This window comes from Rhea americana, unplaced genomic scaffold, assembly GCF_003343005.1.
Source record: "Rhea americana isolate MKP2758 unplaced genomic scaffold, rheAme1 scaffold_75, whole genome shotgun sequence".
NCBI classification, from domain to species: Eukaryota; Metazoa; Chordata; class Aves; order Rheiformes; family Rheidae; genus Rhea; species Rhea americana.
In genome coordinates this window covers 3,959,513-3,981,557 of record NW_028186923.1, presented here as the reverse complement: position 1 = coordinate 3,981,557, position 22,045 = coordinate 3,959,513, and the positions used below count along the sequence as shown (strand labels likewise).

General features: G+C 42.3%; 1 protein-coding gene across 2 annotated transcripts in view; it reads left to right on the top strand.

Moving 5' to 3' along the window:
* The window catches only part of SETBP1 (SET binding protein 1), a 240,819-nt gene extending 220,326 nt beyond the window's left edge, over positions 1-20,493 (top strand). The window contains exons 4-5 of one of the 2 annotated variants that reach the window (XM_085322235.1): positions 13,473-13,640; positions 19,716-20,493. In XM_085322235.1, coding sequence (XP_085178361.1) covers positions 13,473-13,640; positions 19,716-20,272 — 725 coding nt within the window. In that variant the 3' untranslated portion in view covers positions 20,273-20,493. The remainder of the gene's footprint in view (positions 1-13,472; positions 13,641-19,715) is intronic. The other variant, XM_085322234.1, reaches the window with a different exon arrangement.
* The last annotated feature ends 1,552 nt before the right edge of the window (positions 20,494-22,045 follow it).

Below are 22,045 nucleotides of genomic sequence, written 5' to 3'. Positions count from 1 at the left end.
TATAGTGTCAAACAAAAGACTTTTATCATGAGATAGAAAAAAATGTGTCTAATTTTCTTCCTAGGTAAGGAATCCATTCTAAAAGAGCACAGGAAATTTCTGCAGATTTAGGTTTATAGCACATATACTTTTGATGCCGTGTGTTGCAGCCGTTTTGTTTTCCGTTTGGGGAAGCATTGACACGGCGTGTTTGTGCTGTTCCTTCGTTCCTGACAAGGGGATACCGACAATGATGAGGACTTTGGGACAAGCTAAGATGAAGGCTTAGGGCGCGATTCATTTGCCCACACAGAGTTGTCCCCTGTCACTCGAGATGCCTAGGACATCCTGTCTGGCCTCCAGCTGCTATTGCAGCAGGGCAGAGGTCTTGCCTGAAGCCATTGATCATGTCTGGCAGCCTTGCGTGGATGTTTGAAATGCCTTAGCGCTTTTCAAATACAACCAGGTGCCTGTATGGAGCCACTGGATCAAACCACGAGATTCGTCCCTTTTTAGCTTTGGGCACCTAGCTAAGGCACCCATGATAGGCATCTAATTTCTAAAGTTAATGAGAAGTAGATTCCTCCAGTTGTCAACATGACTGACCAGTAGGAGCTGAATTATCCCCAGAAATCTCTCTCTCTTTCTGATGGCCGTGCAGAAGGGCTCTGCTGGTTACACTCCTACCTTAGGGAGGCACATTCCACGTTTGAGCCTTCCCTTTGAGCAGGATGAATTTCAGCTTTCAAAGTTGTGGTTTGGACACAGAGAGTCTGAGTGAATGGGATACTCTCATCCAGATTTGGCTGTCTGCAGCACATATATCTACATGAGTTAGGCTTCTCAACTTTCATTGTAAGCAGCGAAAATTTAGCCAATACAGCTGAAGGATTCTAGAGATTAATTCATCATAGACTAAAGTAGACCTATAYATTACGTCAGATGGATCCTCCTCTCCGCTCTGCTCACTGAATTAATTTGATCTCTGTTGCCTATAACGGGAGCTCAGACACAGAGCTCTCRGGTAGACACTTGGATTTTGACCACCTAAAATTAGAGGAGATTAATCTCCTCTCTCCTTAGCTATTAAGAAAAAGCACCATCAGGAGGGCATAAGTGCTAATCCATAGACCGGGTTTTGAAGACAAAACCMAAAATACTGAATTTTATTGAGCTGTTTTATTGGGGAGTTTTCCCAGCAGGAGAAAACTAAGCCTGATTGACTTTTCACGTCCACATTGCTTAATAAGATCCCTTTAGACTTCTTCCTCCCAGAAGTCTAGTTTTTCTTTAATACTTTTGCACACAACTTGTCTGAAGCTAAGACTTATCTTTAGTTAAATGTTTTCTCCAACATACAGTGCTGAGTACATAAAATACGCTGGCAACCCCATGACAAACATAAAGGTTTGAGAACCTGAAGCTGCCAGTTTCCCAAAGTTCACTGTTTTCCATAGTTTGATGGCCTTACCAAGATCTCAGTCAGCGTCAGTATTGTAGYGAGTTCTGCCACTGTTAAATCTTTCTTTTGGGGTCGTATCATTCTATTACCCCAATAAAGCAAACATAATTAAAGAAAAGCTGTGYTCATATCGTCTTTGTTTTTGCATGACATTTTCTTAGAAAACTCTGGATGTGTAAAGGATATGTGGATATGCTCTTCCTTAATAACCTTTTCTTTTCTGCTTTGTCTGCCTGGTGTTATAAACTAAACATGAATGGCTATGGGGAGGAAAGCTCATTGTTTGAAGAGCCTTTAGCATCCTTTCYGAGCTCTGGTAAATATGAAAACTGCACCAAAGTTATGCAGAAAGGCATTCTACAAATTCAGAATGGCTCACACTTAGATATATAGCGTTCAAGTTGATASCATAGCTCCAAATGTCAGTAGTTGAGAGCATTTAGGGTTTTCCCAGTATGCTCTTTATTCTGGTTCTTGTCAGTCTGCTTTTCACACATCTGTGATAAGTGATTTCCCTCCTCCACCTTCTTTCCAATCTATTCTTTTTCTTCTATTTCCATCTATTTCCCTGTTTCATTCTGCTGTGCACTCTTCACCTCTTTAACCTCTTCTTCATCATTCAGATCCCTTCTTGTGTCTATACTCCACTGAGGCATTCTCTGACCTTATTATATTTGGTCTCTCTACTATCCTTCTTATTCTGTTATAGGAAGCAGTCTCAAGCAAGAATTTTAATAAAAAACACTCTCAATAAAGTACTTCCTTCTGAATTTTCCTTTGAAAAAAATACAAAATCCAAATATTTTATATGGAAGTTGCTCTCAGAGCAATGGTGTATCACTGAGGTTTTGGACAGGGTGCTAAGGAAAAGATAAACTTCAGGAAAAATCCTGAATTCTTTATCTGTTTGTTTGGCTCTCCATCCACAGTAACCCTGAGCTGTTAGAATAAAGCCTAACGTTATGCTCTGTTTGATCATTTTCAAATATTTTAGGTGTTTTCAGAATGGCATTAGAGCACAGCAACAGTTAGAGTACTATATATCATCATGCTAGCTAATTATTAAACTTCTTTGTCACTGGGGTTAATTGGCAATAACATTTATGATCTTACCTATGCATCTTTTTAAATAGATTTCAGTTTTCTTATTGCCGTCAATTACTGTGGTTTTCAGAATGAAAGGTAAAAAATACTCCCATATCTATCGATCTCGAATGCAGAATGAGAGGGAGAGGGAGAACGAGGTATGTGCTCCCGGTGTGTATTATTTTTCATCGGTGGTGCTGATAAAGCAAGCACTCATTTTAGTGATAAATCAGCATTAAACTGGGATGAATGGACTCAGATATTAAAACAAAGCCAGCACAAGACTTTCTAAAAATAAAAACTCCTCAGTTACAGTCTGCTAGATTGCAGAGTATACTGGGAGTTCCATTAGGTGCTGAGATTTCACTTCAAATGCGTGTCATACTCAGAGTATTTCTCATTGCATGAATTGGGGCATCGCTTATTACAGATAAAGCAGAAAAATTAAAAGACTGTGTGGCCCAGTAGGAAAAACACTAACTCAGAAGTCGGCAGTCTTGGATACTCTTATCAGCTCTGTAGCTGACTTTCAATAAAGCGTTTCAGGGCATCCCCATCCTACCTGACTGCAAGCGCCTATCGCGGCAGCGTAGCTCCCCTAGCTTGCTGCCACAGAAACTGGAAAAGAAGGACCCATCTGGAGAACACTTCAGATATTGCTGGACTAAATTGGGTGGTAGAGGTGACTACCTCATCCACTTGTTTTCCTTTCTTGTAACTGTACGGGCAACTGGGTTCCAGCAGCATCTCCTTTTGCGTGGTACTTTTAACTTTTCTAACATACACATTGCCAGAGGAATTGCCAGAGGACTTACATATGTTTAATACAAATATTGCATTTTAATTAAAAAGAAAAAAAAATACCACCTAAGTTTGTGCCTCATACTGATACTACCTTCTACTGGAGGCCTAAGCTTTACAATTTCTAGAGGGATATTGCAATGCTTTTCCTCGGTGGAGATATCTGATTTGAACTTTTTCAGCAAGAATTTTTCTAACAATTTTCCTACCTTCTCTGAGCTTTCATCACTGTTTCTACAATGCTTTCTTCTCTCTCTCTTTCTGCACTGGTTATGCCTGAAAAAATGACTCCCTCCTTGCACCAGCCCAGTCCCTGTGCCTCATTCGTACCCCCCCCACTAGTGGCCTGACTCTTCTGCCTGTGCTTCATGCCAGCACACTCCTACCAAAGCTGTCAGGGTCCCGTTTAATGTGTGATAAATATGAACTGTACCCAACTCCGTTTGCCTAGGGGATATCAGCTCTATCTGCCACATTTAAAAATGATCATCTCTGTTGTTAAGAAAAACAACAACTCAAAACACCACCCTTGACTTTTCTCATTACTTACGGACTAGAACTCCCCCATCTGTCTTTTCTCAGCTGTGTTCTTCAGAAAGAAATCCTGTCTTTTTCTTTCTCCCCAATGAGTATATCCTCATCCACTGTGACAGTTCATTTCAGTGTGACTACTCACCTGCAAGTAGTTTCTTGCTTCTAGCTGCAAATCTTTTTATTTCTGCCCTCCATGTACCTAATGACTTCTTATGCCTTAAAAAGAACCCTTGCACCCACTCTTACTTCCTCAAACATTTCTCTTTTTTTTTCTCGTTCCTTCTGAAGATTTTAATTTTTCTCCTTCCCCCTCTGCAACAGAATTTTGTTCTCCGTCACTGTCTATTAAATGATTATTCTCTGGGATATTTCACAGTGATTTTCATTTCTTCAGCACCATCAGGCTCTGTCTGTCTCTCTTGATTCTGTCAACAACTGTAAACTGCAACTTTCTGCTAAATAAGGTTCTGGGTAGGAAGAGCCTTTGACTGTGAATCCTTCAGCAAGCCCCTTTAGCTTGAATCCTTGTTTGCAAGGCCTGGCATCCTGGAGCCTTTAACTCTGAATTAGCCTTTTGAACCCTTAGGGTTTTCTCTCATTTAATTTATTGGTTGCTGTCACCTGAGTGTAACCAACATTTTCTCCTACTTTGATCCAAATTCTCCTGGAAATCCTCATTTCATGTATTCATCACTTCCGGGCATGACTAATATCAGTGGTTTCTTCCGTGACATTTTCAGACTTCACTTAAAGGAAGTGGGAAGGGAAGGACGCTGGAGGCAAGGGAAGGGCACCCAGGGAGGGCAGGAGTAAATCGAGACTGAGCACGTGTTGTGTTAAGGTTTGGTACCGTATCGGCACATGAGCTGCTTCCACCGGCTCCGTTAGCTCCCTTTTCACCCCTCAGTCCGTGAGTGATTGAACGCCCAGATGAGCATCCCATCCTCTCCCATGACCAAGGCTACACAGACTGTTCCTCAGTCTGCTGGTTGAGGCCCCTTCTGCTTCCAGGCTTGCAATATGCAGAGGAGGTGGGAAGGGAATGAAATGGAGAGTTCGTAATTCTTCCTGGAAAAAGCAGTCCCAAAGCAAAACCAAACTGCAAAGCTCCCTCTCCTAGGAAGACTAATTCACAGCAGACATGGAGATGAAACAGGTGGGAGACCGGCCTTTCGAATTAAATTACAGCTGATCGCCCTGGTAGCTAGAGGGGCAGTGGGGATTTGAGACTCGTTCTGATGAGGAGCCAGCTGAGACGGGCTTCCTCATTCCTCTTTGGATTTAGTTCTTGCACAGGTAACGTTAGCAGCTACACATTGCGTGGAGTTACACCCCACTGATGGCTGCAGCCTGCGGCTCCCCACCGTGCCAGGACCCTCTCCCAACACAGAAGACGGTGTGGAGCTTGCAGCCCCACCTCTGYATGCAGCAACAGTGGCTCCTCCACTTAAGTGACGCCCTGCTCGGCCTTGGGTGCGGAGCAGCTGCCGCTGCGCTCGCTGTCGGGGAGCACCGTCATCGCCACGCAGAAGTGAGGAGGAAGACTTGCGCCGCGTTTCTTGAACTGAGGCACAGAGATTCACCCAAGTAGAAAGGAATGGCAAGATGCATTTAACCTCATTAGTTGCAGTAGGGCTGACTTTGTGCAATCTATCAGTGTACAGATGCATTAGGGGAACTAAACTATTTCCACATCTCATTTGCATAATGGATGGGATGTGAAATGAGTCCTATGGAAGAGAAGCGCCCTGGAGGCACTAAAGTTTATCACAATATGTAAGGGTTCTTTTAGATCATTGCATTAAATTTCCACTAACAAGATAACAAATTAATTGTCTGTATTACTGTACTAACCCAAAGCGGATAAAGTGTATGATTTCCGTGGCGGAAGGCAGCTGTTTAAGACAGCTTGGTGGTTATAGGAGGAGGCAGAAGAGATTAGTGTGTCTCCCAGCATTTGCGTGCCACGCTGCCAGCCCTCCTCCTGCCCCTTTAAGAAATCTGGCGCTTCTCTAATCTGATGTTGGACTTGAGCTTTATTAGTGAAGTGAGGGCGAATGAGTAAATCAGCTGTATCAGACAAGCCTCAGGACATCTGGAAATTGATCATTCTGCAGAAATAAGCACTCTGTGTTTATTAGCTGGGAGTTCATCACTATCGCTTCTCTTTATCCAATTCCTAAGAGATTTCAAAGCTATCATCATAGCATTAGCTCTTCTGACTGGGCTACTGCAGATAAAGATCAGAAGATCTATCTAATGATGCCTTTCTCAGTCTCCCTCTTGCTTTCTCTAGCGTCTAAAGCCATCCTGATTTTTTTTTWAAAAAAAATAAAGATAGGAAAATAGCTGGAATGAAATAAAGCACTGTTCGTGTCTTAAATTTTTGCTGTTGGCGGTGAGAGCTTTTTTTATTATTATTATTCTACAGGAACTTGCTTTTATTCAGGGACACACATGCTGTAGAATAGAATCCCTTCATAGAAGAGGTAAATTTGAAGTCTCTAATGTGATGGTGGAAAAAAGAGGAAGATAAAAGGGCAGAAAACCATAAAGCAGTGCTGTACGTCGAAAGTACAGTTATTTTTAAATGATAATGCTCATCAAGTGGAAGCCAGGGAAATGAATTTCATAAGTTAGAGAGGTAATAATATTACTTTAAGAAGAATAATTACTTTCTTTAACTACATTTATCACATAGTAATTCAGTTCTCCCTTCTGGGATATGATGCAAGGCCAAACTTTTTGACTGATTTATTTAAAATCAGCCTTAAAAAAATATTTCATCCAGGTATGAGGTTTCTTCTAGTGCTTTAGTCAAAACGGAGCCATTATCAAAATGCAAATAGTATGACCAGCTTAATGTTTAGATGCGCATTCCCCTATAACTATGCTGCGTAGCTAAATTGTGCAAAAGCTAGGAGAAAAATCCTCTGGAAGAGTTTTCTGATAACAATGGCGTGATGCATAAACAATTTAAGTTGAGCAGCAGATTTCCAGAAGTCTGCAGGGAGTATGAAATCCAATATAATGAACTCTCTAAGGAAAAATCTTCCATAGCAGTATCTTCACTGAGATCAATTTTATCAGCTGATTCTATTTTTTTCTGGTTTTCAATGACAAATTCATATTTATTATCTCTTTCGAACCGGCACTCAAGAGCTTCAGCTTGGCTGTGCATCGTGGTGGTTCTGTACAAAAGTAAAAGAAGAAAAGGTGGATATTGTCCGAGAACCTTCCCATATAAGTACAAGATGAGGGAAAACAGATGAATGCAATAAGCAGAGTGTGCATGATCTATCAGGAAAGCCAGGGCTGTTAATTGATCCGTTTGTACAGAGCCTAGCACGGTGGAACTCAACCACAGTACTGGCAATGTAAGAACTTAACAACAAAACAGTAATGACTAGGCCTTTAAAATTAATGTATTAATTATCAGCCAGAGCTCAAAAGTTGCTTAGCCRGTGAATGAAGAATGCCATTTTTTTTTGTCCAAGTATCCAGGGAGCTATAAATCTTTAAGAAAAGGCCACTTTTGCGTCGTTATTGTTTCCCCCCGCTCCGCACAGGCTTTCTGCCAGTCTGCCTTGAGCTCAAACAGCACTGCTCCTGATTCACCCTTTTATTTATGAGCATTATGATTATTTATTTATAATCATGCCATTATTGTTTTAGGTTCTTTCTAATCTCCTTTCTGTCTGCCCTTGCTTTTGAAGCTGTCCTGTCCCTTTGCCCTTTCTCGCTGAACAAATAACGCCTGATTTCCTCTCTGCTCGGCCCCCCGTTGCCTACTTACATGTGCGTGTGCTATAATCKGTGATATCGGCAGGACGCAGGGGGGTTAAGATAGGAATCTTTAGTGGGGATATCGCGCTTAAGTGGGTCCTAAATCAGAGGAAATCCACAAAGATCGACAGCAAACCCAGGCGGGAAATAAGATCGGACCCRGGCCACCCGCATACATCTGCTCGCGCTCTCCCTCCTTCTCTGGGACAGCAGCAAAGGATGAAGTACCCGGAGGTCACGGGCTGCGTGCCTTTTAAACTCCCAACTCTTGGCAACGTTGTGGAACTGAGATGTCAGGAGGATTTATTGTCCCATGATTCAAAGGCGGAGTGAATAGTGGGGGTCCCTTATGTGCAGCAGAACACCCAAAACRAGAGGAAAAGCCCAACGAGAGGGAATGACCGTGCGTCAGCCCGGTCCGTCCGCCGGAGGCGTAGGTCTCCCGCTGCTGCCAGGTGAAGCGCTGCCCATCGCGGCGCCTCCATGAGTTTCCAACAACACCTTGGTTCCTCTGCTTGCGTTTTGATAGCCATGGAAGAAACCTGAYGGTTCTTACTTCTTAGCAGCTCCAGAGCAGTTAATTGCTCCTGTTTCTCAGCTCAGACATGAATTTCAGTGGGATGAGTGATGCAGAATGAAGAAGYGTAGGGAACAAAACACAGACAAGTGAAACCATGATTCACTGGTGATGAGCTGCTGTTGGACCATGCAGGCTTTGAAGTAATTCTTTGCATTTGTATCTCATCTGTAGGAGGAGGGTTTTCCTCAATGATTTGTATGACCTTGCTAAACCCAGATAGGTGGTAATTGAGCAGCAACTGCTTCTTCAGAAGAAACAGAATAAAAATATTGAAAATATTGACTCACCCCAAAGGCAGTAAGCAGCACTTTGGTCTTTGACCTTTAAGCATCCTAGGGTAGTCAATAACCTGGTTGTTAGATGCTGTGCCTGCCACTGATTTTGATTTGGGAGTAGTTTAACCTTGAACCAAGATCCAAGTAACCACGGCAACAGGAAGTAGGCCTCTCCATCCAAGGAGCGGGAATCCATAAATCAAGGTCCCTAATGCAAACACTGTGTGCAGGTAGAGATTTGAGAGGATAAGTGGTTTGTGAGGGATTACCTTTGAAAAATGAATGACTGTCCCTTGATATGTTGAAGCACAGCTTCACAGAGACTTTTTTTTTCTTTTTTTTTCTTTTTTTTTTATCAATAGAGGTCAGCAGGTTACAGCTGCATGTTTTCATACGGCTCTTTATATAGGCCCTCCAGTTTAATTAGAACCAGATGTTGAATTTATGAGGTTGTTAGCATTATTATGTACCGTATGCACATGCAGATATGTATGTGCATTTTGAGGCATATGCTCATGTACGCACATTTCGTGCACATGAACTACATTTGTGAACAAATACTGTTGTGGCACTACAAAGTTGTGAAAACTTATTTCAACTTCTTTTTTTTTTTTGTGTGTGTAGGCACTGTTTCACAGTGCCCTGATCCCTTATGCATAACTGCCTGGTCAAATACTCCAGTTTTTCTATGGAACACTGCTTTATTCAATGTATAGCACTCACCTAATGCACAGCTGTTTGATAGTTTGATTTTCCTCTCGTTATTCAGTGTGTGACCTCATATCTCATTTATCCTGCATTTCTAAACCTTGCTACGAGTAGATGAATGTTTCATGAATGTTGATAATTTTATTTTCACAGCACTGCTCTTGAGTTGAGGGGTATATTATTGTTCTCATTTGCAATAGAGGAGCTGAGCAGAGAGAGATTAAAGTTGAATGGATACAATTTGAGATACTTAGTACTTGATTTGAGGCTCTGGAAGGATGTGTGGTCCAATAGCCAGACTCCTGTGCATGTCTCCACCAAGCCATGACCTCTTCCACTACAATCCTGTCTTAGTCATTTCTCTTTCAGACTCATTCTCATCTATTAAGTCCAAAGGCTTTTCATCAGGTCTTCTATCCTACAGTGGCCCAGTCTCTTGCACCCAGTGTCTCAGAGTCCTGATGTTCTGTGCTTGAGTCTGGTGGAGACCTCTTCCTCAATTTCTGGGGCAACATACAGGATTCCTGTTATTTCATATTTCAAGTGCAGGGACAAAGATATCACTGTTCATGGCAGCTCTGAATGAAATGTTAGTTCATATCTAGAGAGGCTGAGTAGAGCTAACAGGTGGCCACCAAGAAAACAGTTTCTGTGCCTTGCTTTGAGATCTTCTGGAACTGCTTCTGGGATCATCAGGGGTCTCTCTGAGGAAATTCAGGGTACCTGATCGTCCTGGGGGAGGGTGGCTGCGGGAGGTCGTGGCATCTAGTAAGTTGGTGTTAACAACAGGGATTTGGTTTTTATGACCCTGGGACCCTCTTGAGGACTGAAGACTGCTAGGAAGAGCCAGGATCCACCTGACTAAATGGGGCAGAAGCATCTTTGCTAACAGGTTGGCCATCCTGGTGAGATCTTTAAACCAGGAACAACAGAGGAGGGAGATGACAGCCCATAATCAAGCAAGGAAGTGTTGGACCAAGTTGGCAATCAAAGGGTGCAAGAGGATGTGGGCAGAAGAGACCTCCTAATTAGCAAACTAGAGCTGAAAGGGGCCCACTTCAAACATATGCACACAAAWAAGGAAGCACATCCAGGACAGCATTATAGGAAAGCTCTCATACCTTTTCTGGGAAATCATCACAACTGGGTGCCACTTTGAAGTGCCTATGCACTAATGAACGCAGCATGGAGAACAAACAAGAGGAATGAGAATGTGAATGCTGTGATGGATAGACACAGGTTTTTTAGTGATGATAGGCTAGGAAGGAGAGGAGTTGCCCTTTATGTGACAAAGCAATTGGATTGCGTGGAGCTCTGCTGATGAACAAGTAAGGAGTTTTTTGAGAGCTTATATGTCAGAATTAGTGAGTGGACCAATATGGTCAGCATGACTGGTGTCTGCTATTGACCACCTGATCAGAAAAAAGTAGATGAGGCCTTCTTCAGGCTAGCAGAAGCAGCTTCATATTCAAGTCCTCATGGGACACTTCAGCCACCCCTCTATCTACTGGAGGGACATCACTACAGGGCACAAACAAAACCAGGAGGCTTCTGGAGTGCATTCATAACAATTTACTGACACAGATGATTGAAGAGCCAACAAGGAGARGTGCTCTGCTGGACTTATACTTAAAAAGAGGGAAGGTCGGGGCAGTCATGGCAGCATTAACCATGAGGTGGTAGAGTTGAGGATCCTGAGAGGGGAGAACGAGGCAAATAGCAGAATCACAACCCTGAAATTCAAGAGAGCARATATGACCTCTTCAGGGACCTTCTTGAAAGAAGACATGGGAATCTATCCTGGGGATAACAGTGGTCCAGGAAAGCTGACTGATATTCARAAATCAGCTCCTCCAAACTCAGGAATGGTCCATCCCTTTAAGCAGGAAAACAAGTGAAGGCAGCAGGAGGCTTTCATGAATGAGCAAGGAGCTCCTAACAAAACATAAAAGGAAATACAAGTACAAGGGGAGAAAGCAGGGAAAGGCGACTTAAGAGAAATATAGAGATACTGTCCAATTGTATATGAATGGGGTTAGGAAAACCAAAGCCTGGAGCTGAATCTGGTGAGGAGCATGAAGGGCGACAAGACTTCTACAAGGACATCTGCCTGGACAGACAGATGACCTGGACAATGGTATCAAATGCACACTCAGCAAATCTGCTGATATTACAAAACTAGGAGGAGTGGCTGACACACCAGAGGACTGTACTGCCATTCAGAGGACTTCAGCAGGTAGAGAGATGGATGGGGAGGAAACTTATTAAGTTCAATGAAGTGCAGGGTCTTCACCTGAAGGACCTCACCACCTAGAGAGGAATAACCCCGTCCACCAGTACTGGCTGGGGTCTGACCTGCTCTGAAAGCAGTTCTGCAGAGAAGGACCTGGTGATCCTGGTGGACACCAAGTTGACCATGAGCCAGCAGTGTGTCTTGTGGCAAAGATGGTCAATAGTATTCTGCGCTGTATTAGACAGTGTTGCCAGTAGGTTGAGGGAGAAGATCTTTCCCCTCTCAGCCTTGGTGAGGCCACATCTGGAGTGCTGTGTCCAGTTCTGAGCTTTCCAGTGCAAGAGAGACATGGACAACATTAGAGCAAGTCCAGTGAAGGGCTACAAAAATGATTAAGGGCTAGAGCCTCTGTCGTACAAGGAGAAGCTGAGAGAGCTGGGACCATTTAACCAGAAGAAGAGAAGAATGGGGAATCTTATCCATGTGTATAAGTATTTGAGGAAGRGAGTAAACCAGATGGAGCTAGACTCTTCTCAGTGGTCTCCAGTGGCAGGACAGGAGGCACACATTTAAATACAGTAAATTTCAATTAATTATAAGAAAAAAACCCACACTATTTTACTGTGGAGGTAAGCACCTTGTGATTGACCACTAGAATAGGTTGTCCAAAGAGGTTGTGGAGTCTCCATTCTTGGAGATATTCAAAACTCAGCTGGACATGGTCCTCGGCAGACTGTTTTCACTGAGCCTGCTTGAGCAGAGGCCAAGATCCCCCAAAGATGTATTCCAACATCAGCCATTCTGGGGTTCTGTGTCATGTAGTTTAACTGCTTAAACCTGATACATCTTTGAGATCTGTGTGCAGGTTGAAATTTGAAAGGATAAGCAATTTGTGCRGAATTACCTTTGAAAAATAAATAACTGTCCTGGATATGATAAAGCCCAGTGTCACAGAGACTGGGAGCAGGTTTTCATAAGTTAGCAGAGTGAGGGCTACTGAAGTTTTATACAGAAGCAGCTGCTAGGCATTATCTAAAATGGGGGAAAAAAAAAAAACTTTGTTATAAAAAAGGACTGAGTCTTTTTGGCTGCCTTTCCCCTTGGGAAATCATATACTTACATATGTACATACAATATGTATACACATGCATACACACACACACACACATTATATATAAATGGCTGGATGCACATTCAAATATAGCAGCTATGTAATATATAAAATTTCAATCCAAGCAGTTGAAACTTGACACATTTACAAGCAAACAAAATGGGTTCAAATCATAACAAGGTTTGAGAAACATTGCCAAGGGAGGAATCTACCAGCCCTTCTTGTATAACTATTATTTTTCTTTAATGTGATCTTTTTGGAGTATTTCTAACACTCTCATTTTTTCCATGCTATAATCCATGTGAGAATAATTATGATTATGTCAGAATCTGTTGGTAGAAAAGTGTATGACAAAGTTTTTTTTTTYMWTTTTTTTATATGCTCCCACCTCCTTGATGACTTGCAAGGTAAATTTTCATTAGGAAGGGTATTCCTAAAAAACAAGTAAAAGTGTAATGTGCTTTAGGGAATTACATGCTGAGGCTGTTTCTGATGCCTGCCCCTTACTCAGACAAAACACCCACGGAGCCAAGTGATTGTAGAACAGAAGTATGTAAGTGTGTGGAGAATATACTATGCAGGGAATGATAAATAGACTAGAGAAATGAAGCATGTCTGTCTTTATACATATGTGTGTGTGTGTGTTTGCTTTGAGAAGGAAAAACAGTCACTCGGAATTACTGTGTTGGTTTACCATTGTTTTTAGAGATCAGCGATGGTACATCCTGAAGCAAAATTATTCAAAGCAAACAAAAATCATGATCCTTGCTAGTATTAAGACCATATTCCAAGCACATATACTGGGAAACACATAAATATATTAGGGCAGCAAAGACTAGAACTGGCTACCCATTTGCAGATATTGTCGAGTTAGGTTAGTTCATCAGTGTTCATCAACATTTTATTTCTTTCCCCAGGAATTGCAGGTCCCCACTTAAAAGCAGATCAGACTTCACTTCATAGTAAAATGGAAAGTTCTGCCTGTAACATGATGACCAGAAGGAAACCAGCAGCTGTTGACAGTGTTGCAATGCCAACTCCAGTATTATCTCTCCTACCTTCATCATCAGCAACATCTGAAGCAGGTAATGTTTTCCTCCATCCCCTCTGTTTATTCACAGTCTTCTTCCTTCATGCATGCTTGTAAGGCTCTTCCAGATTTAAGTGGTTGCGTTGGAGTATGCAAATGTGCATATCTGATGTGATAATCAGGCTGTAATTTTTCTAATATTTGCTTATCATGATGATATCTTGGCATATCAAATCTATTTCATTCACATGCTGCTATTTGTACAATAATAAGGACATAAGTAGCACCAACCCGTACGGTCTAGCAGGGGACTATGACTTGTGAGTGCTCTTCTCAGCCCTGTTGTTCATCTCTTTGAATATCCTCATCCCTGTAGTATGAATATGCCAAATACACAGTGAATATCTAAAGGGCAGTTAAGATTTCTTTTTGCATACTCCAGTGATTTTAGCATAATATTCTGTCTTGCAAATGTGAAATTGTCTGGTGCAATGAACTGTGATTTAAAATATATTGGAATAAATAAGTCAGGGTAGCATGTTTTTCAATCAACTTATATTTTGTGCTTCTATTCTGAATCAGATCAGAAAGCTGGTAGCTTTCTGCAGTCAGAAATTGAGCCAAGTCATTCAGTCATTGTTGTGCCTTTTCTCAAGCACAGAAGTTAATCTTGCATTGTGTCTTAATTTCCAATGAATGGGGAACCCTCAGTGCATTACCCTATATATACCCATTAGGAGTTTCTTGGTCTTGTCAAACCTTTGATTCCACATTCACCAAAAATTCACTGGCATCACTGAGTTACATGATTATATATTTAACTATGCAACTGGAAGTGCGCTTGCAGTGTACTCCTTTTGAGTTTCCTCTAGTCTCCTGAATAAATGTTGAAAACAAGGGATCCACACTGTAAAGTAGTGACTYTTATAATGATAAATTTTTCTGTAAGAAAAATCAGGAGTCTCCATTTAGCCCTTAATACCTTTCTATATATAAACTAAGGGCAGATTTTTAATGAAGTGGAGAACGAAAGCACACAAATTTTTTATGATCGGTTTCAAGATGAAAGTGTATGCCTGACTGCATAGTTCATTCTTTCCATTTTCAGAAGTCTAATTAAATTGTTGCTTTATCTGTAGCCCAGATGTGGAAATAATTTAGCGAAAACTGAGAGAAAACCGTGTTAATGGGAAAACAGGACAGTGCTACAGGTTTCCTGTAATTAAGGGGGAGCTCTTTGAAAATGTCTCCGTTCAAACCAAGTTGGCAAACCAAGCCCAGCYGTTGAGCTGTTGAGCAAGCTCTTCTCCATACAGTGCTCTGGCGAGTGGCCTCAGGCACCTCCAAAGGGATCTAGAATGACAGGCAGGAAGATTGATCTTTACTGTCACGGACATGCCAAAGCCACCTCGAATGAAGTTAGGGGACTAAAGGAGAACCTCCAGGCAGTGTGATCTACCTGGGCATGCCTCCTCCTCTGACATGGCTGTGCTGTAGTCAGTCATTTGGCCTGCCTAAGACTACCATTGGAAATGTATACTTTTGGTCTAGCTTTCTTTCTCTCTTGGCCTCAGAAGCTATTTCCTGAGTCATATTAATCCTCCGGTCCTTCCCGGCATGGCTCGTGGGGTCATTTCCATTTGTCTCCAGCTATGAGACAAAGCAACAGTGCACATGTACCTCGAGGAGCAGAGAAACTCCAGTCCTTCGTGCACCTTATTTTAAATGTGTAAAGCTGTTTTTTAAGGCGGTTCTTGCTGATTCATTTGCAATACTCGTGACTCACCCAGGGCGGCTAGGTGAGGTTGTTTGTAGATGGGGAGTTGGGAAAGGATGGAAGGAAAGCGCCAGGGCTTGGCTGGAGAGAAAGCAGCAGCAGCAGAGTGCAGTGCCAGCGTGTAACTTTTTACAGTTTGTTTTCAYAGCCTGCGTTCGAGACGTGGTGTTTGCAGAGGGTACCGCAGTGTGCGGGTCTCGAACAGCACAGGGCAAGCCTCACTTAGCTGTTTGCGGAGAGCAGCACAAAACTGCCGAGGCTTATCTGAGTTACCAGTGTCTTTCAAGGCCAGACCTCTTCCCTCTCCTAGTGCTCTCTAGTGAGCTTAGAGAACGATCTCCTCTAAAAAGGGTCCTCTGTGTGGAGGAAGGGGAAAATCAGGAAGCATTTTTCTCCTGACRGCCTTTCATAGACGGTTTAGTTCCTTCTTTTGTTGAGCTCTGATTGCTTTTTTCCACAGTCTTGAATTTTCAGGTTATGGCTTGCTTCTTTCTGTCTTTCCAAGTCTCCAGGCAGGTCCTGCGGTGGGAAGATGAGAAGGTGTCTCTTCCCACACCTCTCTGCATTGTCAAAATCAGGCTGCCTCTGTATGCAGCTGCGCTGAGAGGAAATGGCCTAATTGCTGCAAGTAGGTAGACATCCACATTTGGGAACGGTCACAGAGCAAGCAAAGGTTCAGACAAGCTCTTATTGAGTCTCTGCTGCTTCAAGTGGTTACAATCTCCGTTTACTTTCGGCCAGATGGTGCCAGATAGTGTTAGGCCTTCGTGGAGGCAGTGCCTGGCCCTGCAGCCTGGGGAAGCAGGGGGAGATAACTGTGCCCAGGCAGCATGGTCCCCTGCTGCACTCCCCGATATACGGAGGCTGCCATCTTGCTGTATCATCTCTTTGGGAGCATATTTCCTCCTCATCTGCCTGTGCGTAGATGGACGAGAACAACAAAGTCTAAAAGCAATGAAGAYCAACCAGGTCCCAGGGTTGGGGGGATCTGCCTGAAAAAAAGGGAAAAGTTTAGTACTTTGGTTTTAAGCTAAGCAGTATATCACATGGCAATACAGCAAAATGTTTTATATCAAAGATTGCTCACCAAGAGCTTCCAGATGAGTTGATAACACCTAATGGCTCTCACTTCAGTAGTGGTTTATTTTGGCAGATCTCCCTGATATTTTGTCATATGCACACCTCATCAAATCTTCCTCCTGCAGGCGCATCAGACTCCTTTCTACACAGTCTCTCCACTCCAAATGTAGAATCAGATGTCCCTGACTACAATGCAAAATAATACTGGCTTTCCAAATATGTCCTTTAAAAAAGCTTGATATAAAAAGGTATTAATTATTCAAGACATACATTCTGACCGTTGACAGAATATGTAACACAGCTCAAATACATTCTAAAGCTTGGGAGTTCAGAGGCTTAGTAGGGAGAAAGGCAAAACATTATTAGTAGCTTCAAACAAGCTTCCTGAGAAAGTAATAAACACCTCAAAGCATTTGCAGAAGAAAAATTAGTGCGGTAAGCCAGCACRGAACAACTTCTTGCTAAATGAGAGAGTAAGTTTCAGTCCACAGGGGAAAGAGATGTCTGCTTGCTAATTTATAAGAGGGCACGGTATCTAAATATCATGACAGAAGACACTGATAGTGGTACTGAGCTCTCAGATTTACGTCTAATTGCAGGCACCTGCTCATAACTGTCTTCATATCAGTTACTTTTGGAGAACTGGGCAGTTCAGCAGAAAGCAGACATCAACGTTGGCTCTACACAATCACTGTCTGCCGTAGGGCTGTGCTCAGTTTTCTAAGCCTGGGGTTGGCCGATAGGACACAGGGCTTGCAGRAGACTTGCACTCTCCTTGTCCATTCTCTGGGTCTTAAAAGGGTTCCCATGGTCATCTCTTACTTTAGAAAAACAAGTCCTCCTCTCCTGTCCGTGTTGACTGCAATGGGATGTTAATGCTGAGCTGCAGAAATAACAGATTCTGATAGATCTCAGTAAAGACATAAAATCTTTGCAGATACTTGGCTAATGTTTATTTTCAGATTCATTTCTTGTCCTTTGGCTTACTTTCTTTGTATCGAAAGATGAGTTTAATGCCAGATCTCCTGATTTCACCATAGACCTTGCAATTTGTATTGTATTTTTGCTAAAATTTTCGCGTGCCAAATTTCCACCATGAGCCAAAAATTTTCAACTTTAGTTTCTGAAAAAAAAATGCATCTTGAACTTGTGGGCTTTGCAAAGCAAATCCTGAAAACATGCCCTGGATGTAGCCATGAAATGCAAAATGTGGACAGCAAATACAGAGAATGTGTAAAATATTTGATTTCTTMAAATCTCATGACCTGAAGCCACTCTTAGGACAGGGTAAGGGTCAGGGGACAAGTGACTCAAAGGAGTCAAATGCTTAGAGCTGGAAATATTGGGAAAATGTATGTCAATCACCAGTGAGGCCAGATGAGAGTAATTGTTTTATGTGACAGAGATCTAAGCTTTTTGATCAGATGACTGAGAAATAACACACTCACTGCCACTTGCCCTTAGGGCTCTGAAATCCACACGTTTTAGGGGTGACCTACTTGAGAGGAGTTTTGTGCAACTAATTAGGTTCTCCCTAGCAATTTCAATATTTTATTTCCTTTCTCTTTTTCTTTGGTACCAAAATGACTGCATTCCTCTTTTCTTTTGTCCTCTGTGAATCACAAACTGTAAATGAGTTTTATTTTTTCTTTTTGGTGTGGGGAGTGGGTTACATATGGAAAATGTATTTTGTTTTGTAATTAATGAAAACCAGACTTTGGGAAGTTAGCCATCCAGGTCTTTATTTATAAGAGAGCATATGTCTGTGTTTTGTTTATGACTCACTCCTACTTCTTGCATTGTAACTTGGGTTTGTTTACGCAAGCTCTTTGCTGAATCCAAGCAACATGGTGGTATAAGAGCCAATAATTTGTGTTCTCCAAAAGGGGAGGACAGTGAATGAGGTTTGTATGCTGAAACTGTCATATCCCATAGTGAGCAAGGAAAGATTCTGCCACTTGACGGCTTCTGGTTATCTACAGAAAATGCTACAATAGCAACTTTATTTTAAACTACTGCTAGAAGATTGGGCTGTTAGCCATGAAGGGAGTGATAACCCCCAAATGAACCTTTCTCGAAATCTTGGCTGCTCCGGAAACTTCAAGGATTTCAAACCCAAATAACTGCTTGACAGTCAGGTGTAAATTAAGTTTGCAAGTAGATGTGGGCTGAGGTTAATTTAGTGGGATGTTTTATTCTTTACTGAAAAGAAATTCTGAACTCCATCATTTCTTTTCCAGCAGTGCAGAACGGATATGTTAGGAGTGAAAGGGAGCACCAGTTATTGCAATAGCAGAATTAATACAGGCTGTTTCTCCCACAGAGGAGTAGTTACTTCTAATCCATGTGCAGATTCTGAACTCTGAACAGATGCCACGATCAGTAAAGAACAATTAAACAATTTAAGAAAAACAAGCAAGGTCTCATGTCCTAAGCAAACCACCAGGAGCCAAGAAATGCTGGATTCTCTTTCCAGGTCTGACAGTGACTCACAACGTGACCTTGGCAGAAGACTTAGCTGCCTTGGACTTCATTCAGAGCTCGACTACAGTGTTCTGAATCAGGAGTAAGCTTGCTTTGGAGGCCATTAAAGTCAATTATCTGACTGAGTAGTTTCAGCTAGTATCTGCAGAGATGATACTAAAGAAACCCAAACTGGGGCAACAAATTTGCCACAGGTGAGGAGAGCCACGGAGCTTGTCTGCATCCACTTGTTTCAGTAACAAAACTTTTTATACTAACTGACGTCCAATTTGAGCATTAAAGACCAAAGGCAGGGTGTAGGGAGTCTATATTTGGCATATACAAAGTTTAATAGCTGGTCTGGTAAGCCAATATGCCACCTATATTAAGCAGCCCTTTCTTCTCTCCCACTAGAGGTTTAGAAATGAGGAAGTGAGGTTGAAGGAAACCCATAATAAAACATTGCCGCAGAAAAATTCTGTTGCTTTAGAAGAGGAGAGAGCTGTAGAGAGATCCCTGARGACTGTTTAATAGTCAAAGTTGTAAGCGTTTCCATCTAGGCTAGTGACAAAGGAGGTAAAAGCAATTCTTCTGGGGCTGTCACTATAGTAAATAATCTTTTCATTTTTTTTAATTGCTTTTCTRTGCAGAGTCCTGTCTCATGGCCATTGCTTCTTCAGTCTTAATAGACTTAATTCAGCCTACTAGACTTAAAAGCATCTAGTCTTGATGGTACTAGAAGTGGGAGAAGRATGGTTTCCGTTCACTTTTGCCTTATCCATTCCTGTTTCTACCYTTGTCTCCCTACAGCCAGCCCACCGCTGAAAAAAAGGTTCAAGCGCCGTGAAATCGAAGCAATCCAGTGTGAGGTGCGCAAGATGTGCAACTACACCAAGATCCTGTCCACAAAGAAGAACCTGGATCACGTGAACAAAATCCTGAAAGCCAAGCGGCTGCAGAGACAATCAAAGACAGGCAATAACTTCGTCAAGAAAAGGAGAGGGCGTCCCAGGAAGCAACCTCTCTCGTTCGACGAAGACTCCAGAGACCAAATGCCCGTTCTGGAAAAATGCATTGACCTTCCCAGCAAAAGAGGTCAGAGACCTACGCTGAATCCTTTACTWTTGGAACAAGCAGCCACCCAAGATACAATCATGGCCACCATCGAGGCTGTCATACACATGGCTCGAGAGACGCCACCTCCACTGCCTCCTCTCCCACCGCCCCCTCCTCCTCCTCCCCTGCCTCCGCCTCGGACACCGCGAGTCGGGAAGAGGAAAAGCAAGTCCCCGCAGGAGGAGGAGGAGGACGTGAAGGTGAAACGGCATCGGAAAGGCAGAGGGAGCGAGAGCGAAGGCCTCCCCTAGCGCCAAGGCACCTCGTCGAGCTTGGGGCACTCCAGGACTGAAGGTGCGAGGTCCGCTCAGCACCCGCAGCAGCATCAGACTCACTCGTCCCTCCAGTAGCACGGCAGCCGAAAGCCCTCGGCGGAGAGCTGGCCAGCAGTGATTCGCATCTTCCTCTTCATCAACTTTGGCACCAGCCCCGAGGAAAAAGGGGGGACGGGACGAGGGTGGGGGACGGACCGGTGGGGACAGGGAGGGCGGGGAGGGTGTCAAAGTTAGCAAAACCATCTACTTTGCCGAATTTCCAAAAACTAATCCGCATCTCAGCATTGCTGTTCTCATACCGTACCCTGAAGCGGGAGGTTGTCCGCGCAGTAAGCTGAACGTTGTCGTTAGAGCTGCACGCTCGACTCTGATTCTGTTTGGTGGGCCAGGTGAAACTAAGAGTAACCATACCATAGTAGAAATCACCGTTAAAAAAAAAGGGAAAAAAAACAACAAAAAAATGTAATTTTCTCAACTGTGATCTTGGTTATAATCTGTTTGAATTATTTTTTTTTTCAGTTTTATATACCTATCAGACTTTGGGGCAGCATAACCCAAAACACCTGACTCCTGCTAGAACTATATATTTTTTTTTCTCATTTACTTGCCTAGTTAAAACTAGCTGCAATATAGGCAATAGAAAAGTAGAGACTTACATGCGCACACACTCACTCCGAGTGCTATCCCAAGGAACGATGGAATATCATAGTATTTAAAATAAGGTGTACATGGATGTTCAATTAATGATAGCATGTTTCTGTGAAGCAACTTGGCATTTTCAATGGCATGTGAAAAAAGGGGTCATCTGTCAACCAAGTTGTTTTGATGCTCGGTACATATGAGTAGAGAACAGCAAGGCACTTCTGGGGAATAGAGTTATAGCAAACACGGAAAAAATCACCAAAAAAAAATAAAAAAGAGAAAAGAAAAAAATAGGRCAGAAAAATAGAATAAAGACAGGGCCCAAACCTACCAGTTCTTACCACCTGCAATTCCCAATGAAATTGATGGGAAATCCAGGATCTAATTATTTGCATTGGGTAGCAATGCCTTGATATGTTCTTTTAAAGAAAATAGCTAAAGTAGATTGTTTTAAAAAAAATAGAAGACAAAACCCTATGGAAAATAGGTTCTTTCTTGGCAATTATTTCTTAAAAAAGAAAAGGAATAAGTGTTCTTATCTGAAAAATAAAAATAAAAATGTTCAAAGGGTATCACCACTGCAATTGTATTAATGCCACTTTGGACATGTTCTCCAAGTTGTGGTTGCCTTAATAAACTAAAAAAAAATTTTTTTTTTGTACATAATGTAATTATAAAGCTCTCAGTCTGCATGGATGCAAACTGTGTGTGACAAATCGTCTCTTTAAATGGTCAGTTCAAACTGTACATTTCTCATTCGAGTTGTACGTTAGCCATTGATTTAACTTGGGTAAAACACCCAAGCTCCATTTCTACAGCCCAATTAAAATGTTTAACTAAAAYGAAGACTGAACGTGAAGCTGTTCCATTGCAGTAACAATGCTTTTAAAAAAGTCAGTTATTGGATTTGGAAATAGGTACTTACAATTTTATTTTATTTCTTTGTCAAGACTTTCAGTACTCTAACCACCTGGCATGGCAAGATGGATATTAAAATGGGAAAGGGGGGAGGGAAAATTCCAGCAAGGGGGTGGGGAGTGTAGTTATTTAATGATTCAGAAGCCAACTGTATTCCCTTTTTTGAGAAATCTTTGAACTGACTTATCG